Source organism: Misgurnus anguillicaudatus, chromosome 4 (assembly GCF_027580225.2).
Source record: "Misgurnus anguillicaudatus chromosome 4, ASM2758022v2, whole genome shotgun sequence".
In the NCBI taxonomy this organism is placed as follows: domain Eukaryota; kingdom Metazoa; phylum Chordata; class Actinopteri; order Cypriniformes; family Cobitidae; genus Misgurnus; species Misgurnus anguillicaudatus.
In genome coordinates this window covers 35,968,644-35,996,615 of record NC_073340.2, presented here as the reverse complement: position 1 = coordinate 35,996,615, position 27,972 = coordinate 35,968,644, and the positions used below count along the sequence as shown (strand labels likewise).

Sequence of the window (27,972 nt, the reverse complement as noted above, 5' to 3'; positions counted from 1 at the left end):
TTTATAGCACTCCAAGTGTCGACCCCTGTGACAGCTACACCAGTCTGGATGAACCCTGGAGATCCACTGATAACTCTATATATAACTATTACAGCTACTCCATGTGTGATTATAATGTTGATTGGAATGGCTGGTACAGACTTTTCATCAATGGTCAGAGTGCTCATATGCCAGAATCATGTGTTACATATGGGATGTGTGGCACTTTTTACCCAATGTTCCTCAAAGATCCTCATCCACAGCTGGAAGATGGAGTGGTCATACGACATGTCTGTGTGTCCTCATGGGAAGACTGTTGTAGTTATGAATCTCATCCCATACAAGTCAAAGCCTGTCCAGGAAATTATTACGTTTATGAATTCATAAGACCATTCGATTGCTCAGCTTACTGTGCAGGTAGAGAATTTACTCATATCATCTCTTCAATCCAGTGCTTGAATTGGGGAAAAAGGTTCCGGTACTCACATTGACATAGATATTAGAGATAATAAAACCCATAGGGATGGTTTCCCGGACATGCCTTATCCTAGTCCCAGACTAAAATGCATGTTTGAGCTGCCTTTATTTAAAAATGTCTTGCACTGACTTATACTAGCACTGACATTGTTTTGTCTCAAGATGCACACCAGTAGGCTATTGTTTTCTGTGAGGTTTGTTTGTTAAATGTCCCAAAATAACAAGGCCTATTCCTGGATTAATCTAAACCCTTTCCGGGAAACTGCCTTATGGAGATTTAAAACCCTTTCAAATGCAGATTGACCACCCAAATAAAGACACATAAGGACACATGACCTGGTATATCTGGTATAACACTACGCTCATATCATATATTTAGCTGCATGAACAACATGCAGTTTAGTAAGGCATAAATAGAGGAGCTTTTAAAGAATCTAATAAAAGTGGTGCAGGGGTGTATAAGATAAACTTAAAAGACATTACACATTAGAAAACTGTCCTGCGGACAGTGTTTATTTTCTCTGGGTGTTCTGACTGACACATTCTGTTGGTCCCAGGAATGCAAGAAAAAGTGCAGGTAGGTTAAAGATAAAAATAAACAAGAACCTATAATGCGTACCAGTGAGTACCGTCCCACTTTAAGCACTGCTTTTATAAGTTCTAGGTTTTGTTTGAAAATGATTCACATTGATATGTACAAATGCTCCTGTTTACAGTTGGTAACACAACAACAACAACAACAACAACAACAACAACAACAACAACAACAACAACACCAACAACAACACCACAGACAACGACACAGACAACAGAGAGCTCAACCACACAATCCTCTCCTACACCCATCACAAACACTGGTAAAGTCTTTCTCCATCTATGAGTGCTCATCTGCATCTTTCTGGGATATTTTCATTAAACTCTTTTTTATCTGTGTATTGCAAGTGGAGTAAATTTGTTATGTAAGCTTACAAGTAAGCTAACCCCATAGTCAATTATAACCTCTAAGCCCTAATTTACTGGGCGACTCTAGTTCGAGGGGGTGAAAAAATCTGAAATGAAACGTTTTTGTTTTTTAGGTGAACTGCACTATTACTGTCTCTGTATTAATGTCTTGGGTCTTTTGTCTTTTAGGTTCATGTTCTCAGCCCTCAATGCTCTGCTGTCCTGGACTAAATAACGCGTGCTATCGCGGGTGTTTTTGTGATGTGGCCTGTCTCACATTTCGGGACTGCTGCAGTGACTACATTCAGACATGCACCTCAAGTAAGACTTAGGGCCAGATTTACTAAACACCGTTCTAAAAAAGTGGAAGGGAGTGGTAATATCTGCGGGTTAATTAAATAATTAAATAAATTAAATTAAATAACACAGATGTAAGTGCTGTTTTCCATAATGACCAACACAATCAACTAAGAGCAACAAAAATTTGTTCAGGGTCGAAATAAGCAGAACTGATGAGGTGCGGGTAATCTACTAACACCTAATGCGCTTGAATTCAGCACCACAGACATTGCAGCGGAAAATTCAGGGGTTGTAATCTGAGCTAACGAAGCCATAGAACACTGAAAGGGACTGGAGGACAAAAAACATTATACGTTTTGAAACACCTGCTATTGTGTTAAAAAATAAAAAATAACATGGTTTGGCAAACAATATTTTTGAATAAAATGTTCCTCTGGCATTTCAAACAAACTGTTACGTGTTAAAACAATCCTCTGAACAGCATTGCATGAATCATTAATTTTTTTTCTAAAAATGTTGACTCTCAAAGGGAAACTCCTAGAAATGCATATGCAATAAGATCAGTGGCAAAAATAATAAGACCACACCTTTACAGCGCTAATTATCCACTGCGCGTCTTTAGTAAATCATGACAGTCATTATTTAATGTGAAAATGATGGTTTGTGCTGGGGCAAGCTGTTAGTAAATATTATCACCACAAACTTATTTTTGTGTTTTGTGTTGCTTTGTGTATACTGTATAGTGTGTTAAAGGGAAATTAAAAATGTTTTTTACTTTTTGCTTCAAAATGTTCAGCAGCTTTGTTAATGTACGATAATCTGTATGAGTAGTTCATGCAGTGCACATAAGAGAAAAACATATAACATTTTATTTTATTAATGTCTTTGTTTACTTTATATAGTTTCAGTTAACGGTACGGTGGCTCCTGTATCGACAACTCCATATTCAACACCAACAACACCTTCACCAATGATGACCTCTCATTCAGGATTCACACCTGAATCACAAACAACAGGTGCTGTTTACTTTCAACTTCAATTAAAGGAATATTCCATTTTCTTAAAAGAAAAAATCCAGATAATTACTCACCACCATGTCATCCAAAATGTTGATGTCTTTCTCTGTTCAGTCGAGAAGAAATTATGTTTTTTGAGGAAAACATTGCAGAATTTTTCTAATTTTAATGAACTTTAATAGAACCCAACATTTAATACTTAACTCAACCGTTAACAGTTTTTTTCAATGGAGTTTCAAAGGACTATAAACAATCCCAAACGAGGCATAAGGGTCTTATCTAGCGAAATGATTGTCATTTTTGACAAGAAAAATAAAAAATATATACTTTTAAACCACAACTTTTCGTCAAGGTCCGGTCCAGCGTGACCTAACGTAAATGTGTAGTGACGTTGGGAGGTTACATATATAAAACGCACATTTTCGGACCATTTTAAACAATAAACTGCCACAAAGACATTAATTAGTATCAGTTGACATACAACAATGTAGGAACGGTCCTCTTTCAACACACTTGTAAACACTGGGGCGGAGTTTCGCGTTCGTCTTCTGTGACCTCTTGACGTCATGACGTATTGCGGTGACGTAGTGGGGTCAGCTGGCGCATCACGACCGGATCTACACGATGAGAAGTTGTGCTTTAAAAGTGTATATTTGTTATTTTTCTTGTCAAAAATGACAATCGTTTTGCTAGATAAGACACTTATGCATCGTTTGGGATCGTTTATAGTCATTTGAAACTCCGTTAAAAAAAACTGTTAAGTGTTAGGTATTAAATGTTGGGCTCTATTAAAGTCCATTAAAATTAGAAAAATTCTGCAATGTTTTCCTCAAAAAACATAATTTATTCTCGACTGAACAAAGAAAGACATCAACATTTTGGATGACATGGGGGTGAGTAAATTATCTGGATTTTTTTTTTAAGAAAATGGAATATTCCTTTAAGTAATCACAAATCACAAATATAGCTGTAGACAGCGATACGGGGCCAAGCAACAATGGTCCTGCAACACGCAACGAAGCTGAAAGGACATGCAATTGAAGAATGCAATGTAGCAGATATGTATGGGAACTATCAGCACACAGGACTCAGAGATGAGAATGAACATAATGAAAAAATAAAAATTTTGAAGTATAATATTTATTTGCATGCTGAAAGAAGGACCGATTAGTCCAATGCTGACCTAGAAAACAATTGAACCACCAAAGCATCATACATGTTACACATGAGACTTAAACCAAAAGAGCACAAACGAAATAATACCTGTAAAAATAATAAAGTAAAATACAAATAATGAATTGAAGCTTTTGACTCTAAAGTAAGAGACTTTAATTTCTGCCCTAGCCAGGACTTGAACCCATGATCTCCAGGTTTCATGCCTGTCACTCATCTGGTTGAGCTACAGGGGAGACATACATACAGACAGCTGCTTAAGCTAGATTGCTGTAGTGACAATGTGTATGTTCAAGTTTGGGGAGATTTTTCTCAAGAACAGAATATTTTTTTAAATCCCCTGTAGGTAGTCAAACCTGTTCAAACATTTAACTCTACATGATATATCATTTGTATGAACCATACTAATTGCTGCCCTACGCTGGATTTGAACCCGCAACCTCTGGATTTCATGCCCATCACGCATTTGGTTGAGCTACTGGTAAGGCATAGATTACCCCATCAAATATTCTCCATAGAAGTTTAGTTGATTAAATGGTTTAAAAGTTATTCCTATTGACAAATGTATTACTTTTGAACAAAGATAAATATCAAAATTCTGTTTGGTCATTTCTATGTGGCTCGGTCCAAAGATAATCTGAGCCAAATTGTGTAACAATTCAACAAACACTGCAAAAGTAGTAGCAAAAAAACTGAATACTGTACTTTTCAAAATGGCCGCTACTGCATTTTTGAACCGGTGATGATGCTTGGCCACCAAATTGCAAGCCGTGCAGAACATGGAAAACAGACTGGTTGAGAATAAAAGGTGAGAATAAACTCAAAACAAATATAAATAGAAAAACATAACACATGCATCAGACGGGATTCGAACCCTTAACCTCTGAGTTTTGATGCATGCGATTTAATAGACTGAGCTACACAGGCAGTGTAGCTAGCCAAGGTTTTCAGAGCTGCAAGCAATCAAATGGAGGAAGGAAGGTGCAGACATGACATTGCAGAGCAGAAATAACAAAATTACAATTTATATGAGAATCAGATAGTTTAAGTGAGAAGAGTTAAAGTTTAAGTCAAGAAAAACATGTTGTATAGGAATGCACAACATGTTATAATGCAGTCATAATAATTTAATATGACGAAGAGACAATGTCACAGGGACAGTCAACTTTGGACAGGTATTTCTCGGGAATGGCAGAGAATATAAAAAATGTGTTTGGTCATTTCTGTGCGGATTGCTCCAAAGTTTATGTGAGCAGAGCCTGACATAAAATAGACTTAATTTGCAAAAGTAGTAGCGAAAAAACTACTTCACATATGCTATGAAATAAGATATGAACAGAATGTTGAAAACTGACAAATGAGATATCGTTGCAATCGACATAAACCAGTGAATAAAAATTCACAAAGAAAATGAATATCAGACAAAGTTTTCAGAAGTTATGGGCTGTTTTATATAGTTTATGAACCCTAGGTGGCGCTGTCTTCAGATTTCCCAAGTACCTTCAGGACATCATACCGGATGCTTCCTACCGATTTTTGTGCCGATACATTATATAGAATAATAGTTATCCCAATTTAAAACAAAATTCAAAATAGTGGACAGGCGGTTTGGTCATTTCCGGCATAATATATATCGACAGATTGGTTATGAGCCAAGGAATCCATAGACACTAAGATCATAATTTTCTATCAAACATTTCAATAGTTATGGGCAAAAATGGCCATTTTTCATATCTCATGACCCATAGGTGGCGCTGTCCTCAAATTTGGCATGGTACCCCAGTTCATGGTCCTTATGAAGGGTACCAAGTTTCATTTCAATTGATCAAAGAATGACTTCATGGTCCTAATGAAGGGTACCAAGTTTCATTTCAATTGATCAAAGAATGACCGAGATAATGACTCAGAACGAATTTTGGGTCGACATCAATAAATGTACGCAATTATTACTTTTGAACAAAGATAAAAATCAAAATTCTGTTCGGTCATTTCTCTGCGGCTCGGTCCAAAGATTCTCTGTGCCAAATTGCGTAACAATGCAATGAACGCTGCAAAAGTAGTAGCGAAAAAACTAAATACTGTACTTTTCAAAATGGCCGCTACTGTAATGGGTGGAGTCTTAATGTAAGGTGGTCATTGTAATGAGCGTGAGGAGAGGATTCAGATGTAGTAGGTAGAGTTTTTGTTGATCAAATGATTCTACAGTTATAACCATTTGAATATTGAATTTTTGAAGTGTTGGTGGCGCTATAGAGTTAATGCTAGAGACCCCATAGTTGGTCACATGACTATTTAGGACCACCACTACAAGTGTGCCAAATTTGTTTCATTTTCCTATGTACGGTTCATAGGGCTGCCATAGACTCCCATTGGGGAAGAAGAAATATAATAATAATAATAATAATAATAATAATAAGAAAACCATCAAACGCAATAGTGGCCTGCCGCCCTGCGGGCTTGGCCCCTAAATATAGCTGCAAGCAGCGATACGGGGCCAAGCACCATCAGCACAATGCAAACACAGCACAGCAAGCACACAAAGCACAGCAAGGTCACAATGCACAGCAAGCTCACAAAGCACAGAAAGCACACAAAGCACAGCAAAAACCACACGACGCAGCAAATGCGCAAAGCGCAGAAAGCGTGCAATACAGAGCTCGAAATTGAAGCAAAGCAAATGCAGAGCAGAACCACTGCAGTGCGGAGCAACAACAGAAAAGATTTCAAAAATATCACACGTGTGGAAAACCAGACAGGTCGAGAAGAACGTGTTAAAGGGAACACAAAAGGAAATCTCAATAAGTGAAAGTAAGAGCTGGGATTTGAACCCATGACCTCATGTTCCCAAAGCGCAGCACTAACCACATGCGCCACTGAGTAAACGATTAAACCACTGAGTTGGTGTGTCCAAGCTATAGAATACAGCTTTACAGCTATAAACATTGATATCCAGCAATTACCAAAAGTGTAGAAATGACAACAGAGAGCACAAATAACTGAAATACAATGTATAGTATGAAAATCACAAAACTTAAGTGAGAAAAAAAGTTAAGACAAAAAACAACTACACATGGGATTTGAACCCATGAACTCAGGTTCTCAAAGCACAGCACTAACCACACGCGCCACTGAGGAATCATGGGTTGAAAGGCTGTGGAAAAGAGGCTTCAAAACTGCAAACATTGACATGCCAATCACTGAAAGGGCAGAAATAACACAACAAAGCAAAAATAAACAGAAATACAAAGCGTAGGGCAATCAGATAACTTAAATGGCACTGAATTTGTGAAGAACATTTTGTACAATAATGAACAACATGGGCAAATTTTGTCAGATTCTTTTTAATATGACAAAGGGACAGCATGACAGGCACGGTCCGCTTTACAGAGGTATTTCTCAAAAATTTGACACTCAGCAGAAAATTCTGTTCACTCACGTCTGTGCGGATTGCTCCAAACATTATACAAGCAGAACCTGCCATAAAATAAACAAAATTTGTAAAAAGAGTAGCGAAAAAATCATTTACCATATGCCTTACAATAACACATGAACAGAATGATGGAAAATGACAAACAAGGTATTGTTGCGATCGGCAAAAACCAGTAAATAAAATTTCACAAAGAAAATGTATATCAGACAAAGTATTCTGAAGATATAAGCAGTTCTATAAGACCTGTTATAGTTTATAACCCCTAGGTGGCGCTGTACTCTGACTTCCCAGGTACCTTTAGGACATCATGCCGAAGCTCCCTGACTATTTTTGCACGAATATGTCCAATAGTTCAAAAGATATAACAATTTATGATCAATTTCAAAATGGCAGACAGGTGGTGTGGTCAAACCCGACATAATACATATCGACAGATTCGGCATGAGGCAAGGAATCCGTAAACACCAACATCATAATTTTCAGACAAACAATTCAGTAGTTATAGGCAAAAAAAGCAATTTTTCATATCTCATGACCCATAGGTGGCGCTGTCACCAAATTTTGCATGAACCCCAAGTTCATGGTCCACATGAAGTGTACCAAATTTCATTTTAATTGATCAAAGAATGACCGAGATACAGCTTCAGAACCATTTTTGCGTCAACCTCGTTAAGTTTGCGCATTTATTACTTTTCAACAAAGATAAATATCAAAATTCTGTTCGGTCATTTCTGTGCGGCTCACTCCAAAGTTCACCTGTGCCAAATTTCATAACAATTTAACCAAATTTGAAGGAGGAGTAGCGAATAAACGGAATACTGTACATTTCAAAATGGCCGCTACTGTAATGGGTGGAGTTTTCATGTAAGGTATTAAAAACAATAAGCATGAGGAGAGCAATCACGTGTACTAAGTAGAATTTTCATGGATCAAGCGGATCAGCAGTTATAACCATTTGAACATTGAATTTTTGCACTGCTGGTGGCGCTATAGAGTAAGTACTAGAGACCCCATTTTTGGTCACGTGACTTTTTAAGACCACCACTACAACTGTGCCAAATTTCATCATTTTCCTATGTACGGTTCATAGGGCTGCCATAGACGCCTATGGCTAAGAAGAAGAAGAAACAGCAGAATAATAATAATACTGACAATTCCAATAGGTGTCTCAGCACCTTCGGTGCTTGACCCCTAATAATAATACTAACAATTCCAATAGGTGTCACAGCACCTTCGGTGCTTGACCCCTAAATATAGCTGCAAGCAGCGATTCGGGGCCAAGCACCTTTAGCGCAATGAGCATCCAAAGCACAAAAAGCAACATAGAAGGTATCAATAACCCAATGCGCATTGACCACCCAAGGTGCATCAAGAACACAAGGCGCAGCAAGTACCCAAAGCGTAGCAATCACACAGCAGAACCACCGCAGTGCAGAGCAGCAACAGAAAATATGACAAAAATAGAACATATGTGAACTACAGAAGGGTTGAGAAGAATAGGTGAGAAAGAACAAAACTTTAATAGAACAAATTAACACTTGCCTCAAGCGGGTTTCGAACCCATGAACTAAGCATCTCTTTCCATGTGACTAACACGATACGCCATTCAGTTAACACGGTTCATGAGGCAGCAGAATAGAGTGTACAGAGATGAAAGCATTGACATATGCCAATCACCACAGATGCAGAAATGACACAGCAGAGCAGATATAACTGAAGAATAATGTATATAAGAATCAACAAGCTCAAGTGAGGTTGTAGACAAGAAGAACATTCTGTACAGAAACGCTATGAAATGTAATATACAGTAATTAACTATGACAAATAGACAACATCACAAGCACGGTCAACTTTGGAGCAATATTTCTAAGAAAGAGAACAGAATATAAAAAATCTGTTCGGTCATTTCTGTGCGGAATGCTCCAAACATTATATGAGCAGAACCTGGCATAAAATAAACAAAATTTGTAAAAGGAGTAGCGAAAAGATAATTTACCATATGCCTTACAATAACACATGAACAGAATGTTGGAAAATGATAAACGAGGTATCGTTGCGATCGGCATAAACCAGTGAAACTAATTTCACAAAGAATATATATATCAGACGATCAATTCAGAAGTTATGTGCAAAAATAGCATTTTTTCATATCTCATGACCCATAGGTGGTGCTGTCACCAAATTTGGCATGGACCCCCATTTCATGGTCGACATGAAGTGTACCAAATTTAACTTCGATTGATCAAAGAATGACCAAGATACAGCTTCAGAAACAATTTTGCGTCAACCTCGTTAAGGTCACACATTAATTACTTTTGAATAAAGAAAAAAATCAAAATTCTGTTCAGTCATTTCTATGCGGCTCACTCCAAAGATCACCTGTGCCAAATTTCATAACATTTGAACCAAATTTGAAGGAGGAGTAGCGAAAAAACAAAATACTGTACATTTCAAAATTGCCGCTACTGTAATGGGAGGAGTCTTACTGTAAAGTATCAAATTCAATAAGCGGGATGAGAGCAATCACGTGTACTAAGTAGAATTTTCATAGATCTAATGGATCACAAGTTATAACTATTTGAACATTGAATATTTGAGCTGATGGTGGCGCTATAGAGTTACTGCTAGAGACTCCATTTTTGGCCACATGAATATTTATGACCAACATTACAACTGTGCAAAATTTCATCATTTTCTTACATTCGGTTCATAGGGCTGCCATAGACTTCCATTGGGGAAGAAAAATTTACTAACAGAAACAATGACCAATATAGCTGCAAGCAGCAACTCGGGGCCAAGCACCTTCAGCGCAAAAATGAGCACCCAAGGCAAGCACAGCAAGCACACAAAACACAGCAAGCTCACAAATCACAGCAAGCTCACAAAGCACAGCAACACCCAAAGCACAGCAAGCTCACCAAGCACAAAAAGCACAGCCAGCACACAAAGCACAGCAAGCACACAAAGCACAGCAAGCACACAAAGCACAGCAAGCTCACAAAGCACAGCAAGCTCACAAAGCACAGCAAGCATACAAAGCACAGCAAGCACACAAAGCACAGCAAGCTCACAGAGCACAGCAAGCTCACAAAGCACAGCAAGCTCACAAAGCATAGCAAGCACACAAAGCACAGTAAGCTCATAAAACACAGCAAGCACACAAAGCACATCAAACACACAAAGCACAGCAAGCTCAAAAAGCACAACAAGCTCACAAACCACAGCAAGCTCACCAGGCACAGCAAGGACACCAAGCATAGCAAGCACACCAAGCACAGCAAGCTGACAAAGCACCGCAAGCTCAAAATGCACAGCAAGCTCACCAAGCACAGCAAGCACACAAAGCACAGCAAGCTCAGAAAGCACAGCAAGCTCACAAAGCACAGCAAGCACACAAAGCACATTAAGCTCACAAAGCACAGCAAGCACACAAAGCACAGCAAGCTCACAAAGCACAGCAAGCTCACAAAGCACAGCAAGCTCACAAAGCACAGCAAGCACACAAAGCACAGCAAGCACACAATGCACAGCAAGCACACAAAACACAGCAATTACACAAATCACAGCAGGCACACAAAGCACAGCAAGCTCACAAAGCACAGCAAGCACACAAAGCACAGCAAGCACACAAAGCACAACAAGCACACAAAGCACAGCAATTACACAAATCACAGCCGGCACACGAAGCACAGCAAGCTCACAAAGCACATCAAGCAGACAAAGCACAGCAAGCACACAAAGCACAGCAAGCACAGCAATTACACAAATCACAGCAGGCACACAAAAGCACAGCAAGCTCACAAAGCACAGCAAGCACACAAAGCACAGCAAGCACACAAAGCATAGCAAGCTCACAAAGCACAGCAAGCACACAAAGCACAGCAAGCTCACAAAGCACAGCAAGCACACAAAGCAAAGCAAGCACACAAAGCACAGCAAGCACACAAATCACAGCAGGCACACAAAGCACAGCAATTACACAAAGCACAGCAAGCACACAAAGCACAGCAAGCTCACAAAGCATAGCAAGCTCACAAAGCACAGCAAGCTCACAAAGCACAGCAAGCACATAAAGCACAGCAAGCACACAAAGCACAACAAGCACACAAAGCACAGCAAGAACACAAAGCACAGCAATTACACAAATCACAGCAAGCTCACAAAGCACAACAAGCTCACAAAGCACAGCAAGCACACAAAGCACAGCAAGCACACAAAGCACAGCAATTACACAAATCACAGCAGGCACACAAAGCACAGCAAGCTCACAAAGCACAGCAAGCACACAAAGCACAGCAAGCTCACAAAGCATAGCAAGCTCACAAAGCACAGCAAGTTCACAAAGCACAGCAAGCTCACAAAGCACAGCAAGCTCACAAAGCACAGCAAGCTCACAAAGCACAGCAAGCTCACAAAGCACAGCAAGAACCACCATAATGCAGATCAACAACAGCAAACATGGAAAAATAGAACACATGTGAACTACAGACAGGTTGAGAAGAATTGATGAGGAAGAACAAAACATCATGACTCAGGTGGGATTCGAACCCAGTAACTTAGAATCTAAATGCAAATGGTTAACTAGATGCGCCACTCAGTTGACACAGTTCATGAAGCAGCAGACAAGAGATTAGAGAGCTGAAAGGATTAACATATGTCAATCACCAAAGATGCAGGAAAGACACAGCAGAAGCACCACAATGCAGAGCAACAACAGCAAACATGGAAAAATAGAACACATGTGAACTACAGACAGGTTGAGAAGAATTGATGAGGAAGAACAAAACATCATGACTCAGGTGGGATTCGAACCCAGTAACTTAGAATCTAAATGCAAATGGTTAACTAGATGCGCCACTCAGTTTACACAGTTCATGAGGCAGCAGACAAGAGATTAGAGAGCTGAAAGGATTAACATGTCAATCACCAAAGATGCAGAATTGACACAGCAGAAGTAGAAATAACAGAAATACAATGTACATTAGTACAAGTGAAATTGAAGACAAGCAGATCATTATGTATAGTGATGCTATACAATGTAATATACAGTCACATTAATTTATTACTATGACAAATAGACAACGTCACAGGCACGGTGAACTTTAGAGTGGTATTTCTAAGAAAGAGAACAGAATATCAAAAATCTGTTCGGTCACATCTGTGCGGATTGCTCCAAACATTATACGAGCAGAACCTGACATAAAATACACAAAATTTGTAAAAGGAGTAGCGAAAAAATCATTTACCATATGCCTTACAATAACACCTGAACATAATGTTGGAAAATGACAAACAAGGTATCGTTGCGATCAGCATAAAACAGTGAATACAATTTCACAAAGAAAATGTATATCAGACAATGTATTCAGAAGTTATAAGCAGTTCAATAAGAACTGTTATAGTTTATAACCCCTAGGTGGCGCTGTACTCTGACTTCCCAGGTACCTTCAGGACATCATGTCGAAGCTCCTTACCATTTTTTGCGCGGATATGTCCAATAGTTAAAAAAATATAACAATTTATGTGAAATTTCAAAATGGCGGACAGGCGGTTTGGTCAAACCCGGCATAATTCACATCGACAGATGCGGCATGAGGTAAGCAATCCATAGACATCAAGATCATAATTTTCTGACAAACAGTTCAGAATTTATGGGCAATAATAGCCTATTTTTCTATCTCATGACCCATAGGTGGCGCTGTCACCAAATTTGGCATGGACCCCAAGTTCATGGTCCACATGAAGTGTACCAAATTTCATTTCAATTGATCAAAGAATGACTGAGCTACAGCTTCAGAACCATTTTTGCGTCAACCTCGTTAAGTTTGCGCATTTATTACTTTTGAACAAAGATCAATATCAAAATTCTGTTCGGTCATTTCTATGCGGCTCACTCCAAAGATCATCTGTGCCAAATCTCATAAGAATTGAACCGCATTTGAAGGAGGAGTAGCGAAAAAACGAAATACTGTACATTTCAAAATGGCCGCTACTGTAATGGGTGGAGTCTTACTGTAAAGTATCAAATTCAATAAGCACGATGAGAGCAATCACGTGTACTAAGTAGAATTTTCATAGATCAAATGGTTCACCAATTATAACAGTTTGAACATTGATTTTTTGGACTACTGGTGGCGCTATAGAGTTACTGCTAAAGACCCCATTTTTGGTCACATGACTATTTATGACCACCTCTACATCTGTGCCAAATTTCATCATTTTCCTATGTACAGTTCATAGGGCTGCCATAGACGCCTATGGCTAAGAAACGGCAGAATAATAATAATAATAATAAATATAGCTGTAGACAGCGATACGGGGCCAAGCAACAATGGTCCTGCAACACGCAACGAAGCTGAAAGGACATGCAATTGAAGAATGCAATGTAGCAGATATGTATGGGAACTATCAGCACACAGGACTCAGAGATGAGAATGAACATAATGAAAAAATAAAAATTTTGAAGTATAATATTTATTTGCATGCTGAAAGAAGGACCGATTAGTCCAATGCTGACCTAGAAAACAATTGAACCACCAAAGCATCATACATGTTACACATGAGACTTAAACCAAAAGAGCACAAACGAAATAATACCTGTAAAAATAATAAAGTAAAATACAAATAATGAATTGAAGCTTTTGACTCTAAAGTAAGAGACTTCAATTGCTGCCCTAGCCAGGATTTGAACCCAGGATCTCCAGGTTTCACGCCCGTCACCCATCTGGTTGAGCTACAGGGGAGACCACATACATACAGACAGCTGCTTAAGCTAGATTGCTGTAGTGACAATGTGTATGTTCAAGTTTGGAGAGATTTTTCTCAAGAACAGAATATTTTTTTAAATCCCCTGTAGGTAGTCAAACCTGTTCAAACATTTGAGTCTACATGATATATCATTAGTATGAACCATTTTAATTGCTGCCCTACGCTGGATTTGAACCCGCAACCTCTGGATTTCATGCCCATCACGCATTTGGTTGAGCTACTGGGAAGGCATAGATTACCCCATCAAATATTCTCCATAGAAGTTTAGTTGATTAAATGGTTTAAAAGTTATTCCTGTTGACAAATGTATTACTTTTGAACAAAGATAAATATCAAAATTCTGTTTGGTCATTTCTATGTGGCTCGGTCCAAAGATAATCTGAGCCAAATTGTGTAACAATTCAACAAACACTGCAAAAGTAGTAGCAAAAAAACTGAATACTGTACTTTTCAAAATGGCCGCTACTGCATTTTTGAACCGGTGATGATGCTTGGCCACCAAATTGCAAGCCGCGCAGAACATGGAAAACAGACTGGTTGAGAATAAAAGGTGAGAATAAACTCAAAACAAATATTAATAGAAAAACATAACACATGCATCAGACGGGATTCGAACCCTTAACCTCTGAGTTTTGATGCATGCGATTTAATAGACTGAGCTACACAGGCAGTGTAGCTAGCCAAGGTTTTCAGAGCTGCAAGCATTCAAATGGAGGAAGGAAGGTGCAGACATGACATTGCAGAGCAGAAATAACAAAATTACAATTTATATGGGAATCAGATAGTTTAAGTGAGAAGAGTTAAAGTTTAAGTCAAGAAAAACATGTTCAGAACATGGAAAACAGACTGGTTGAGAATAATAGGTGAGAATAAACTCAAAACAACAAATATTAATAGAAAAACATAACACATGCATCAGACGGGATTCGAACCCTTAACCTCTGAGTTTTGATGCATGCGATTTAATAGACTGAGCTACACAGGCAGTGTAGCTAGCCAAGGTTTTCAGAGCTGCAAGCATTCAAATGGAGGAAGGAAGGTGCAGACATGACATTGCAGAGCAGAAATAACAAAATTACAATTTATATGAGAATCAGATAGTTTAAGTGAGAAGAGTTAACGTTTAAGTCAAGAAAAACATGTTGTATAGGAATGCACAACATGTTACAATACAGTCATAATAATTTAATATGACGAAGAGACAATGTCACAGGGACAGTCAACTTTGGACAGGTATTTCTCGGGAATGGCAGAGAATATAAAAAATGTGTTTGGTCATTTCTGTGCGGATTGCTCCAAAGTTTATGTGAGCAGAGCCTGGCATAAAATAGACTTAATTTGCAAAAGTAGTAGCGAAAAAACTACTTCACATATGCTATGAAATAAGATATGAACAGAATGTTGAAAACTGACAAATGAGATATCGTTGCAATCGACTTAAACCAGTGAATAAAAATTCACAAAGAAAATGAATATCAGACAAAGTTTTCAGAAGTTATGGGCTGTTTTATATAGTTTATGAACCCTAGGTGGCGCTGTCTTCAGATTTCCCAAGTACCTTCAGGACATCATACCGATGCTTCCTACCGATTTTTGTGCCGATACATTATATAGAATAATAGTTATCCCAATTTAAAGCAAAATTCAAAATAGTGGACAGGCGGTTTGGTCATTTCCGGCATAATATATATCGACAGATTGGTCATGAGCCAAGGAATCCATAGACACTAAGATCATAATTTTCTATCAAACATTTCAATAGTTATGGGCAAAAATAGCCATTTTTCATATCTCATGACCCATAGGTGGCGCTGTCCTCAAATTTGGCATGGTACCACAGTTCATGGTCCTAATGAAGGGTACCAAGTTTCATTTCAATTGATCAAAGAATGACCGAGATAATGACTCAGAACGAATTTTGGGTCGACATCGATAAATGTACGCAATTATTACTTTTGAACAAAGATAAAAATCAAAATTCTGTTCGGTCATTTCTCTGCGGCTCGGTCCAAAGATTCTCTGTGCCAAATTGCGTAACAATGCAATGAACGCTGCAAAAGTAGTAGCGAAAAAACGAAATACTGTACTTTTCAAAATGGCCGCTACTGTAATGGGTGGAGTCTTAATGTAAGGTGGTCATTGTAATGAGCGTGAGAAGAGGATTCAGATGTAGTAGGTAGAGTTTTTGTTGATCAAATGATTCTACAGTTATAACCATTTGAATATTGAATTTTTGAAGTGTTGGTGGCGCTATAGAGTTAATGCTAGAGACCCCATAGTTGGTCACATGACTATTTAGGACCACCACTACAAGTGTGCCAAATTTGTTTCATTTTCCTATGTACGGTTCATAGGGCTGCCATAGACTCCCATTGGGGAAGAAGAAATATAATAATAATAATAATAATAATAATAATAATAAGAAAACCATCAAACGCAATAGTGGCCTGCCGCCCTGCGGGCTTGGCCCCTAATAATACTAACAATTACAATAGGTGTCTCAGCACCTTCGGTGCTTGACCCCTAAATATAGCTGCAAGCAGCAATTGCGGGGTCAAGCACCTTCAGCGCAATGAGCACCCAAAGCACAGCAAAAACCACACGACGCAGCAAATGCGCAAAGCGCAGAAAGCGCGCAATACAGAGCCCGAACCCGAAGCAAAGCAAATGCAGAGCAGGACCACTGCAGTGGGAAGCAACAACAGAAAAGATGGCAAAAATATAACACGTGTGGAAAACCAGACAGGTCGAGAAGAACGTGTTAAAGGGAACGCAAAAGGAAATCTCAATAAGTGAAAGTAAGAGCTGGGATTCGAACCCGTGACCTCATGTTCCCAAAGCACAGCCCTAACCGCATGCGCCACTGAGTAAACAATTAAACCACTGAGTTGGTGTGTCCAAGCTATAGAATACAGCTTTACAGCTATAAACATTGATATCCAGCAATTACCAAAAGTGTAGAAATGACAACAGAGAGCACAAATAACTGAAATACAATGTATAGTATGAGAATCACAAAACAAAAACCACTGCACATGGGATTCGAACCCATGAACTCAGGTTCTCAAAGCACAGCACTAACCGCACGCGCCACTGAGGAATCATGGGTTGAAAGGCTGTGGAAAAGAGGCTTCAAAACTGCAAACATTGACATGTGCCAATCAACACAGAGGCAAAACTGAAAGTGCAGTGCAGAACTATCAGAAATACAATGTATATGAGAATCAAAAAGCTCAAATGAGATTGAAGACAAGAACATCATTCTGTATAGTAATGCTATACAATGTAATATACAGTCACATTAATTTACTATGACAAATAGACAACGTCACAGGCACGGTCAACTTTGGAGTGGTATTTCTAAGAAAGAGAACAGAATATCAAAAATCTGTTCAGTCACGTCTGTGCGGATTGCTCCAAACATTATACGAGCAGTACCTGGCATAAAATAAACAACATTTGTAAAAGGAGTAGCGAAAAAATCATTTACCATATGCTTTACAATAACACATGAACAGAATGTTGGAAAATGACAAACAAGGTATTGTTGCGATCGGCATAAACCAGTGAATACAATTTCACAAAGAAATTAATATCAGACAAAGTATTCAGAAGTTATAAGCAGTTCCATAAGAACTGTTATAGTTCATAACCCCTAGGTGGCGCTGTACTCTGACTTCCCAGGTAACTTCAGGACATCATGTCGAAGCATCTTACTAATTTTTGTGCGGATATGTCCAATAGTTCAAAAAAATAACAAATTATGTGAAATTTCAAAATGGCGGACAGATGGTTCGGTCAAACCCGGCATAATACACATTGACAGATGCGGCATGAGATAAGCAATCCATAGACATCAAGATCATAATTTTCTGACAAACAGTTCAGAAGTTATGGGCAAAAATAGCCTATTTTCATATCTCATGACCCATAGGTGGCGCTGTCACCAGATTTGGCATGAACCCCAAGTTCATGGTCCACATGAAGTGTACCAAATTTCATTTCAATTGATCAAAGAATGGCCGAGCTACAGCTTCAGAACCATTTTTGCGTCAACCTCGTTAAGTTTGCGCATTTATTACTTTTGAACAAAGATAAATATCAAAATTCTGTTCGGTCATTTCTGTGCGGCTCACTCCAAAGATCACCTGTGCTAAAATTCATAACAATTGAACAAAATTTGAAGGAGGAGTAGCGAATAAACGGCATACTGTACATTTCAAAATGGCCGCTACTGTAATGGGTGGAGTTTTACTGTAAGGTATTAAAAACAATAAGCATGAGGAGAGCAATCACGTGTACTAAGTAGAATTTTCATAGATCAAGCGGATCAGCAGCTATAACCATTTGAACATTGAATTTTTGCACTGCTGGTGGCGCTATAGAGTTAGTGCTAGAGACCATATTTTTGGTCACTTGACTTTTCAGGACCACCTCTACAACTGTGCCAAATTTCATCATTTTCCTATGTACGGTTCATAGGGCTGCCATAGACACCAATGGCTAAGAAGAGGAAGCAGAATAATAATAATAATAATACTAACAATTCCAATAGGTGTCACAGCACCTTCGGTGCTTGACCCCTAAATATAGCTGCAAGCAGCGATTCGGGGCCAAGCACCTTCAGCGCAATGAGCACCCAAAGCACAGCAAGCAACATAGAAGGTATCAATGACCCAATGCGCATTGAACACCCAAGGTGAATCAAGAACACAAGTACCCAAAGCGTAGCAATCACCGATCAGAACCACCGCAGTGCAGAGCAGCAACAGAAAACATGACGAAAATAGAACATATGTGAACTACAGACAGGTCAAGAAGAATAGGTGAGACAGAACAAAACTTTAATAGAACAAATTAAAACTTGCCCCAGGCGCGATTTGAACCCAAGAACTCAGAATCTCTTTGCATATGACTAACACGATACGCCATTTAGTTGACACAGTTCATGAGGCAGCAGAATAAAGTGTACAGAGATGAAAGCATTGACAAATGCCAATCACCACAGATGCAGAAATGACACAGCAGAGCAGATATAACAGAAATATAATGTAGGCTATATAAGAATCAACAAGCTCAAGTGAGGTTGAAGACAAGAAGAACATTCTGTACAGAAACGCTATGAAATGTAATATACCGTAATTAACTATGACAAATAGACAACATCACAGGCACGGTCAACTTTGGAGCAATATTTCTAAGAAAGAGAACAGAATATAAAAAATCTGTTGGGTCATTTCTGTGCGGATTGCTCCAAACATTATACAAGCAGAACCTGGCATAAAATAAACAAAATTTGTAAAAGGAGTAGCGAAAAGATCATTTACCATATGCTTTAAAATAACACATGAAAAGAATGTTGGCAAATGACAAACGAGGTATCGTTGCGATCGGCATAAACCAGTGAAACTAATTCCACAAAGAATATATATATCAGACAAACAGTTCAGAAGTTATGGGCAAAAATAGCCTACTTTCATATCTCATGACCCATAGGTGGCGCTGTCATCACATTTTGCATGGACCACCAGTTCATGGTCCATATGAAGCGTACCAAATTTCATTTCAATTGATCAAAGATTGACCGAGCTACAGCTTCAGAACCATTTTTGTGTCAACCTCGTTAAGTTTGTGCCTTTATTACTTTTGAACAAAGATAAATATCAAAATTCTGTTCGGTCATTTCTGTGCGGCTCACTCCAAAGATCACCTGTGTCAAATTTCATAACAATTGAACCAAATTTGAAGGAGGAGTAGCGAAAAAACGAAATACTGTACATTTCAAAATGGCCACTACTGTAATGGGTGGAGTTTTACTGTAAGGCATTAAAAACAACAAGCATGAGGAGAGCAATCACGTGTACTAAGTAGAATTTTCATAGATCAAGCGGATCAGCAGTTATAACCATTTGAACATTGAATATTTGCACTGCTGGTGGCGCTATAGAGTTAGTGCTAGAGACCCCATTTTTGGGCACATGACTATTTATGACCACCACTACAACTGTGCCAAATTTCATCATTTTCCTATGTACGGTTCATAGGGCTGCCATAGACTCCCATTGGGGAAGAAGAAAAATTTACTAACAGAAACAATGACCAATATAGCTGCAAGCAGCAATTGCGGGGTCAAGCACCTTCAGCGCAATGAGCACCCAAAGCACAGCAAAAACCACACGACGCTGCAAATGCGCAAAGCGCAGAAAGCGCGCAATACAGAGCCCGAACCCGAAGCAAAGCAAATGCTGAGCAGAACCACTGCAGTGCGGAGCAACAACAGAAAAGATTTCAAAAATATAACACGTGTGGAAAACCAGACAGGTCGAGAAGAACGTGTTAAAGGGAACACAAAAGGAAATCTCAATAAGTGAAAGTAAGAGCTGGGATTCGAACCCATGACCTCATGTTCCCAAAGCACAGCACAAACCGCATGCTCCACTGAGTAAACGATTAAAACACTGAGTTGGTGTGTCCAAGCTATAGAATACAGCTTTACAGCTATAAACATTGATATCCAGCAATTACCAAAAGTGTAGAAATGACAACAGAGAGCACAAATAACTGAAATACAATGTATAGTATGAAAATCACATACTAAGTGAGAAAAAAAGTTAAGACAAAAAGCCACTGCACATGGGATTTGAACCCATGAACTCAGGTTCTCAAAGCACAGCACTAACCGCACGCGCCACTGAGGAATCATGGGTTGAAAGGCTGTGGAAAAGAGGCTTCAAAACTGCAAACATTGACATGCCAATCACTGAAAGGGCAAAAATAACACAACAAAGCAAAAATAAACAGAAATACAAAGTGTAGGACAATCAGATAACTTAAATGGCACTGAATTTGTGAAGAACATTTTGTACAATAATAAAACAACATGGGCAAATTTTGTCAGATTCTTTTTAATATGACAAAGGGACAGCATGACAGGCACGGTCCGCTTTACAGAGGTATTTCTCAAAAATTTGACACTCAGCAGAAAAATCTGTTCAGTCACGTCTGTGCGGATTGCTCCAAACATTATACAAGCAGAACCTGGCATAAAATAAACAAAATTTGTAAAAAGAGTAGCGAAAAAATCATTTACCATATGCCTTACAATAACACATGAACAGAATGATGGAAAATGACAAACAAGGTATTGTTGCAATCGGCAAAAACCAGTAAATAAAATTTCACAAAGAAAATGTATATCAGACAAAGTATTCTGAAGATATAAGCAGTTCTATAAGAACTGTTATAGTTTATAACCCCTAGGTGGCGCTGTACTCTGACTTCCCAGGTACCTTCAGGACATCATGCCGAAGCTCCCTGACTATTTTTGCACGAATATGTCCAATAGTTCAAAAGATATAACAATTTATGATCAATTTCAAAATGGCAGACAGGTGGTGTGGTCAAACCCGACATAATACATATCGACAGATTCGGCATGAGGCAAGGAATCCGTAAACACCAACATCATAATTTTCAGACAAACAATTCAGTAGTTATGGGCAAAAAAGCAATTTTTCATATCTCATGACCCATAGGTGGCGCTGTCACCAAATTTTGCATGAACCCCAAGTTCATGGTCCACATGAAGTGTACCAAATTTCATTTCAATTGATCAAAGAATGACCGAGATACAGCTTCAGAACCATTTTTGCGTCAACCTCGTTAAATTTGCGCATTTATTACTTTTGAACAAAGATAAATATCAAAATTCTGTTCAGTCATTTCTGTGCGGCTCACTCCAAAGTTCACCTGTGCCAAATTTCATAACAATTTAACCAAATTTGAAGGAGGAGTAGCGAATAAACGGAATACTGTACATTTCAAAATGGCCGCTACTGTAATGGGTGGAGTTTTCATGTAAGGTATTAAAAACAATAAGCATGAGGAGAGCAATCACGTGTACTAAGTAGAATTTTCATGGATCAAGCGGATCAGCAGTTATAACCATTTGAACATTGAATTTTTGCACTGCTGGTGGCGCTATAGAGTTAGTACTAGAGACCCCATTTTTGGTCACGTGACTTTTTAAGACCACCACTACAACTGTGCCAAATTTCATCATTTTCCTATGTACGGTTCATAGGGCTGCCATAGACGCCTATGGCTAAGAAGAAGAAGAAACAGCAGAATAATAATAATACTGACAAATATAGCTGCAAGCAGCAACACGGGGTCAAGCACCTTCGGTGCAATGCACACAAAGCACAGCAAGCTCACAATGCACAGCAAATACACAAAGCACAGCAAGTACACAAAGCACAGCAAGCACACAAAGCACAGCAGGCACACAAAGCACAGCAAGCACACAAATCACAGCAGGCACACAAACCACAGCAAGCTCACAAAGCACAGCAAGCACACAAAGCACAGCAAGCACACAAAGCACAGCAAGCACAGAAAGCACAGCAAGAAGCACCACAATGCAGAGCAACAACAGCAAACATGGAAAAATAGAATACATGTGAACTACAGACAGGTTGAGAAGAATTGATGTGGAAGAACAAAACGTCATGACTCAGGTGGGATTCAAACCCAGGAACTCAGAATCTCAATGCATGTGGTTTAACTAGATGCGCCACTCAGTTGACACAGTTCATGAGGCAGCAGACAAGAGATTAGAGAGCTGAAAGGATTAACATATGTCAATCACCAAAGATGCAGGAAAGACACAGCAGAAGCACCACAATGCAGAGCAACAACAGCAAACATGGAAAAATAGAACACATGTGAACTACAGACAGGTTGAGAAGAATTGATGAGGAAGAACAAAACGTCATGACTCAGGTGGGATTCGAACCCAGGAACTCAGAATCTCAATGCATGTGGCTTAACTAGATGCGCCACTCAGTTGACACAGTTCATGAGGCAGCAGACAAGAGATTAGAGAGCTGAAAGGATTAACATGTCAATCACCAAAGATGCAGAATTGACACAGCAGAAGTAGAAATAACAGAAATACAATGTACATGAGTTCAAGTGAAATTGAAGACAAGCAGATCATTATGTATAGTGATGCTATACAATGTAATATACAGTCACATTAATTTATTACTATGACAAATAGACAACGTCACAGGCACGGTAAACTTTAGAGTGGTATTTCTAAGAAAGAGAACAGAATATCAAAAATCTGTTCGGTCACATCTGTGCGGATTGCTCCAAACATTATACGAGCAGAACCTGACATAAAATACACAAAATTTGTAAAAGGAGTAGCGAAAAAATCATTTACCATATGCCTTACAATAACACCTGAACATAATGTTGGAAAATGACAAACAAGGTATCGTTGCGATCGGCATAAAACAGTGAATACAATTTCACAAAGAAAATGTATATCAGACAATGTATTCAGAAGTTATAAGCAGTTCAACAAGAACTGTTATAGTTTATAACCACTAGGTGGCGCTGTACTCTGACTTCCCATGTACCTTCAGGACATCATGTCGAAGCTCCTTACCATTTTTTGTGCGGATATGTCCAATAGTTCAAAAAATATAACAATTTATTTGAAATTTCAAAATGGCGGACAGGCGGTTTGGTCAAACCCGGCATAATTCACATCGACAGATGCGGCATGAGGTAAGCAATCCATAGACATCAAGATCATAATTTTCTGACAAACAGTTCAAAAGTTATGGGCAATAATAGCCTATTTTTCTATCTCATGACCCATAGGTGGCGCTGTCACCAAATTTGGCATGGACCCCAAGTTCATGGTCCACATGAAGTGTACCAAATTTCATTTCAATTGATCAAAGAATGACTGAGCTACAGCTTCAGAACCATTTTTGCGTCAACCTCGTTAAGTTTGCGCATTTATTACTTTTGAACAAAGATAAATATCAAAATTCTGTTCAGTCATTTCTATGCGGCTCACTCCAAAGATCACCTGTGCCAAATCTCATAAGAATTGAACCACATTTGAAGGAGGAGTAGCGAAAAAATAAAATACTGTACATTTCAAAATGGCCGTTACTGTAATGGGTGGAGTTTTACTGTAAATTATCAAATTCAATAAGCGGGATGAGAGCAATCACGTGTACTAAGTAGAATTTTCATAGATCATATGGTTCACTATTTATAACAGTTTGAACATTGATTTTTTGCACTGCTGGTGGCGCTATAGAGTTATTGCTAGAGACCCCATTTTTGGTCACATGACTATTTATGACCACTTCTACAACTGTGCCAAATTTCATCATTTTCCTATGTACGGTTCATAGGGCTGCCATAGACTCCCATGGGACGATAATAATAATAATAATAATAATACTAACAATTCCAATAGGTGTCTCAGCACCTTCGGTGCTTGACCCCTAATTCCAATAGGTGTCTCAGCACCTTCGGTGCTTGACCCCTAATAATAATACTAACAATTCCAATAGGTGTCACAGCACCTTCGGTACTTGACCCCTAATAATAATAAGAAAACCATCAAACGCAATAGTGGCCTGCCGCCCTGCGGGCTTGGCCCCTAATTACTAAACATTAAAAATATGTCAGTGTGAATGCCAGTTTACACATTTGTGACTACATTATTTGTATGCAACTTCAAATTCAGAAGAAAAGTTTGTGCATATATTGTTGAGGAGAGCAAATCAAAACATTCAGCTTTTTATTTGAGTTTTATACATTTTTTAACACTGAAGCTGTGTCAAAATTTTTGCATACAAGTACAAATATTTGTTTTACAAATTCTTACATTTAAATCTACACGCATCCTGCTTGACCTCCATACAGCTGTAGTCATTTTGACACGGGCACCAATTAATTTAGAGATTTTTACACTGGAAACCATTGCTTAGTATGCCATACACCGTAAACTAGAGGATTCACCTTAAGTGTGTGTGCGTGTCAGATGACCCCTCCCTTCTCTACTTCAGGCACCAGCTAAAGAATTTTACTTTAACAATAATAATGATCTAAATAGATTATTCAACAAATAAGAAAATATGTAAGTTAGAGAGAGTTTGTCATCTAATTTATCTGAAGGATTTTGTGAGATTCTGGCCAGCTTGTAGAACTGTATTATCAACACAAGGAAGACACTGTGGTAATAAAATGGAATTTATTAACAAAAGATAAACAAGAAAACTAAAAACACTACTAAATGATACTAAAATACTAAAGACTAGATAAAGATGGAAACTAAAATACAAAGAATAGAAAATTAAAGTGACCAAGCTGAATTTATGGCAGAATGTTTTCTGTTTCTGATTAGATGAAAACCTTATTTCTAATAACCCAAATAATCAAAGAATTATCTGATAAACGTTAAAGAATTCAGTTATGCAATATTGAGAAGCATCTATAGTAAATAGTTACTAATAGAACAGAGCAATGCCATGGAAAGAGGTTTGTTAATGTGATATTTACGTTGTGTGCGGTTGAATGAGCAGTCCGGTGGTGGCCCGTCGGCCACGTGTCAGGCTTTTCCCGTCCTGCAATGGGGAAAGAGTCAGGTTTAGTTCAACAGCCTTGAACACAAAGTGTTGTGAAAATGCTGATCCCCGGGACGCACATTGAGATTTCTAGCGATCTGGAACACGCAGACGCAGTCCTGTAGTCGGTGCAGAAGGTCCTGGAACACACAGATGAAAGTCCCTTGGAGTATAGGTTTGCTCTTCTGAGCTTCACCTTGTTGCAGACGTTTGTGATTGCCTTCTGGACGAGAAGCTCAGAACGTAGTGTGATATGCTTAATCTCTGGACGCACAAGCCAGAAACTCAGAACTTGTGGTTGGTCTGGTTCAGTCTCTGTTGTCAAACGAGGAACTGTAAAAATCTCAAGGACAGCTTCAGAAACTTGGTTGGTTTTTCAATGTCTGTTATAGTCTCTCTCAGCAGGAGACTCAGAAGTTGGTTGCTCTGTTTCAGTCTCTTAGCACATGGCAAAAGACTCAGAATGATGGTGTTTGTCCTGTTGCAATCTCTAACATGCAGGATGTACAATCAGAGCGATGGGGGTTAGCAAAGGGCCAGAGACTCAGAACTTTGAGGTTTTGGTTTGTCCTGTTACAATCTCTGGGGAGCCTCAGAAATTGTGTGTATCCTGTTAATGTCTCTCTTTTAGGAGGACGCATAGCTTTTTTAGGGTGAGACTCAGAGCAAAAAATGTCTGGAAAAAATGTACTTTTATAACTTTAGATAAGGAGGAGTTTGCATCTTGGTGCTTTTCTAATGCAGAACCGTGATTGGCTGTGGATGTCAGAGGAAGCCCACAGAATGTGTCCCACCCTTCTTCACTGTGAGGAACTAATTTGTATAGCATATAGTACAGAATTTAACTTTCACCTATGGATTTTCCACTTACCAAATCCTTTCTGAAATACCTTTGGCATTGTCCTGATTGTAAAAAGTATAAACATGACAGCAAAATGTTACCATATCGTGCATGCATTCATTCATATGTTAATAACCGTTGTTAAGATGTTTTCAGAATGCTAGTGTCTCTAAGCGAGTATGAAGTCAATAGGTGATGGTTTTAAGTCCATTTTGTTTGTGAAAGAATGTAAATAGTTTTGTTCTTTGGTAAGCCAATATTTGAAAAATGCTTTTCCTTAAGGAATGTTTATGATTACCATGTCTTCAGATAATGATGAAGGGGGTTTTGAAAGGATGATAAGCAGAAATAGTGTGGGCCAATCAAAACGTCCTCTTTTTTTTCCATTTGGCACGGAGTAAAGCACTGGAACTAACTATGTTTTGTCAGGCTGCATGTCAAAAATGATTGTCTGTGTCGTGGTGCTTAGTGCAATGCCCTCCATCATCTTTATCCCTAGCAACACATTTTAAATCTAACGCATGTACAGTATATTGACACAAACTGTTTGTTCATTTGATTTCATTTCAAACGACAGTGTACTAAGGGGATATTTTGTACCATATTACATTTTATAAAAAATATATAATGCTAAGTAAATGTGCTTTCTCTTATGTTTTAAACAGAAGTTGATCCCTGCTCCAACTACAATGTGTTGGATGATCTCTGGAGATCTACCAGTAATCAGAATCTATCTCAGATAATGTGTGACATGAATGTGAATTGGGCGGGTTGGTATCGTCTCTTCATTCAGGGTGAGAGTGTTCAGATGCCAGACACATGTGTTCAAGAGTACAGATGTGGTACTCATGCACCACTGTGGTTAAGTGGTGGACATCCAACGGTTGAAGATGGAGTGGTCACACGAGATGTCTGTGGTCACTGGAGCGGCGACTGCTGTTATTTCCACTCCAATCCCATTAGAGTCAAAGCCTGTCCAGACAATTATTATGTCTATGAGTTTGTGAGTCCTACAGCCTGCTCTTTGGCATATTGTGCAGGTAAATACATTGACATATGCTTTTGTATACATATGATATGATCATTAGTTCATTGTTGATTTAATATTCATCCATTCCCCACAGACTCAAACATTATCACGACTCCAACCTCAATCATAGAAACTACAACAGGTATGTGTTGTGTTGTTTATTCAGTTAACATCTAGAGGAATATTGATTTTTATGAGCAGTTCAGATTCACTGATTTGACTGAGGCTTTGTGTTACTTTCCCTTTTATCTCAGTACCTACAACTCTCAGCTATGACCCATGCTATCAGTATAACACTATTGATGAATATTGGAGAGACATACGGCTAAACCCATACCAGGACTATGGACATGATGACACTACTGTTGAGTGGAACGGCTGGTATCGACTGTATTTGAATGGAACAAATGCTCAGATGTCTGAATGGTGTGTGAGTTATGTGGGATGTGGTGGTGAAACTGGACTGTATCTCAGCGGTTCTCATCCAAGGCTTGAGGATGGAGTGGTGACCCGTGAGGTTTTGGGAAGCAATATATGGTGGTGGTACTACAACAACCAGTGTGGTCAGTACA

At 38.8% G+C, this 27,972-nt stretch overlaps 2 protein-coding genes across 2 annotated transcripts in view; both read left to right on the top strand.

Moving 5' to 3' along the window:
- LOC129420323 (IgGFc-binding protein) overlaps positions 1–27,972 on the top strand; it is a 125,299-nt gene that overhangs the window by 28,803 nt on the left and 68,524 nt on the right. The gene's annotated exons all lie outside the window — the stretch shown is intronic.
- LOC129420661 (uncharacterized) lies at positions 1,068–27,729 on the top strand. The gene is made up of 7 exons (XM_073867315.1): positions 1,068–1,077; positions 1,173–1,313; positions 1,588–1,719; positions 2,601–2,714; positions 27,036–27,410; positions 27,495–27,542; positions 27,671–27,729. Exons 1-7 carry the CDS (start codon positions 1,068–1,070, stop codon positions 27,727–27,729), a joined length of 879 nt encoding a protein of 292 aa, XP_073723416.1.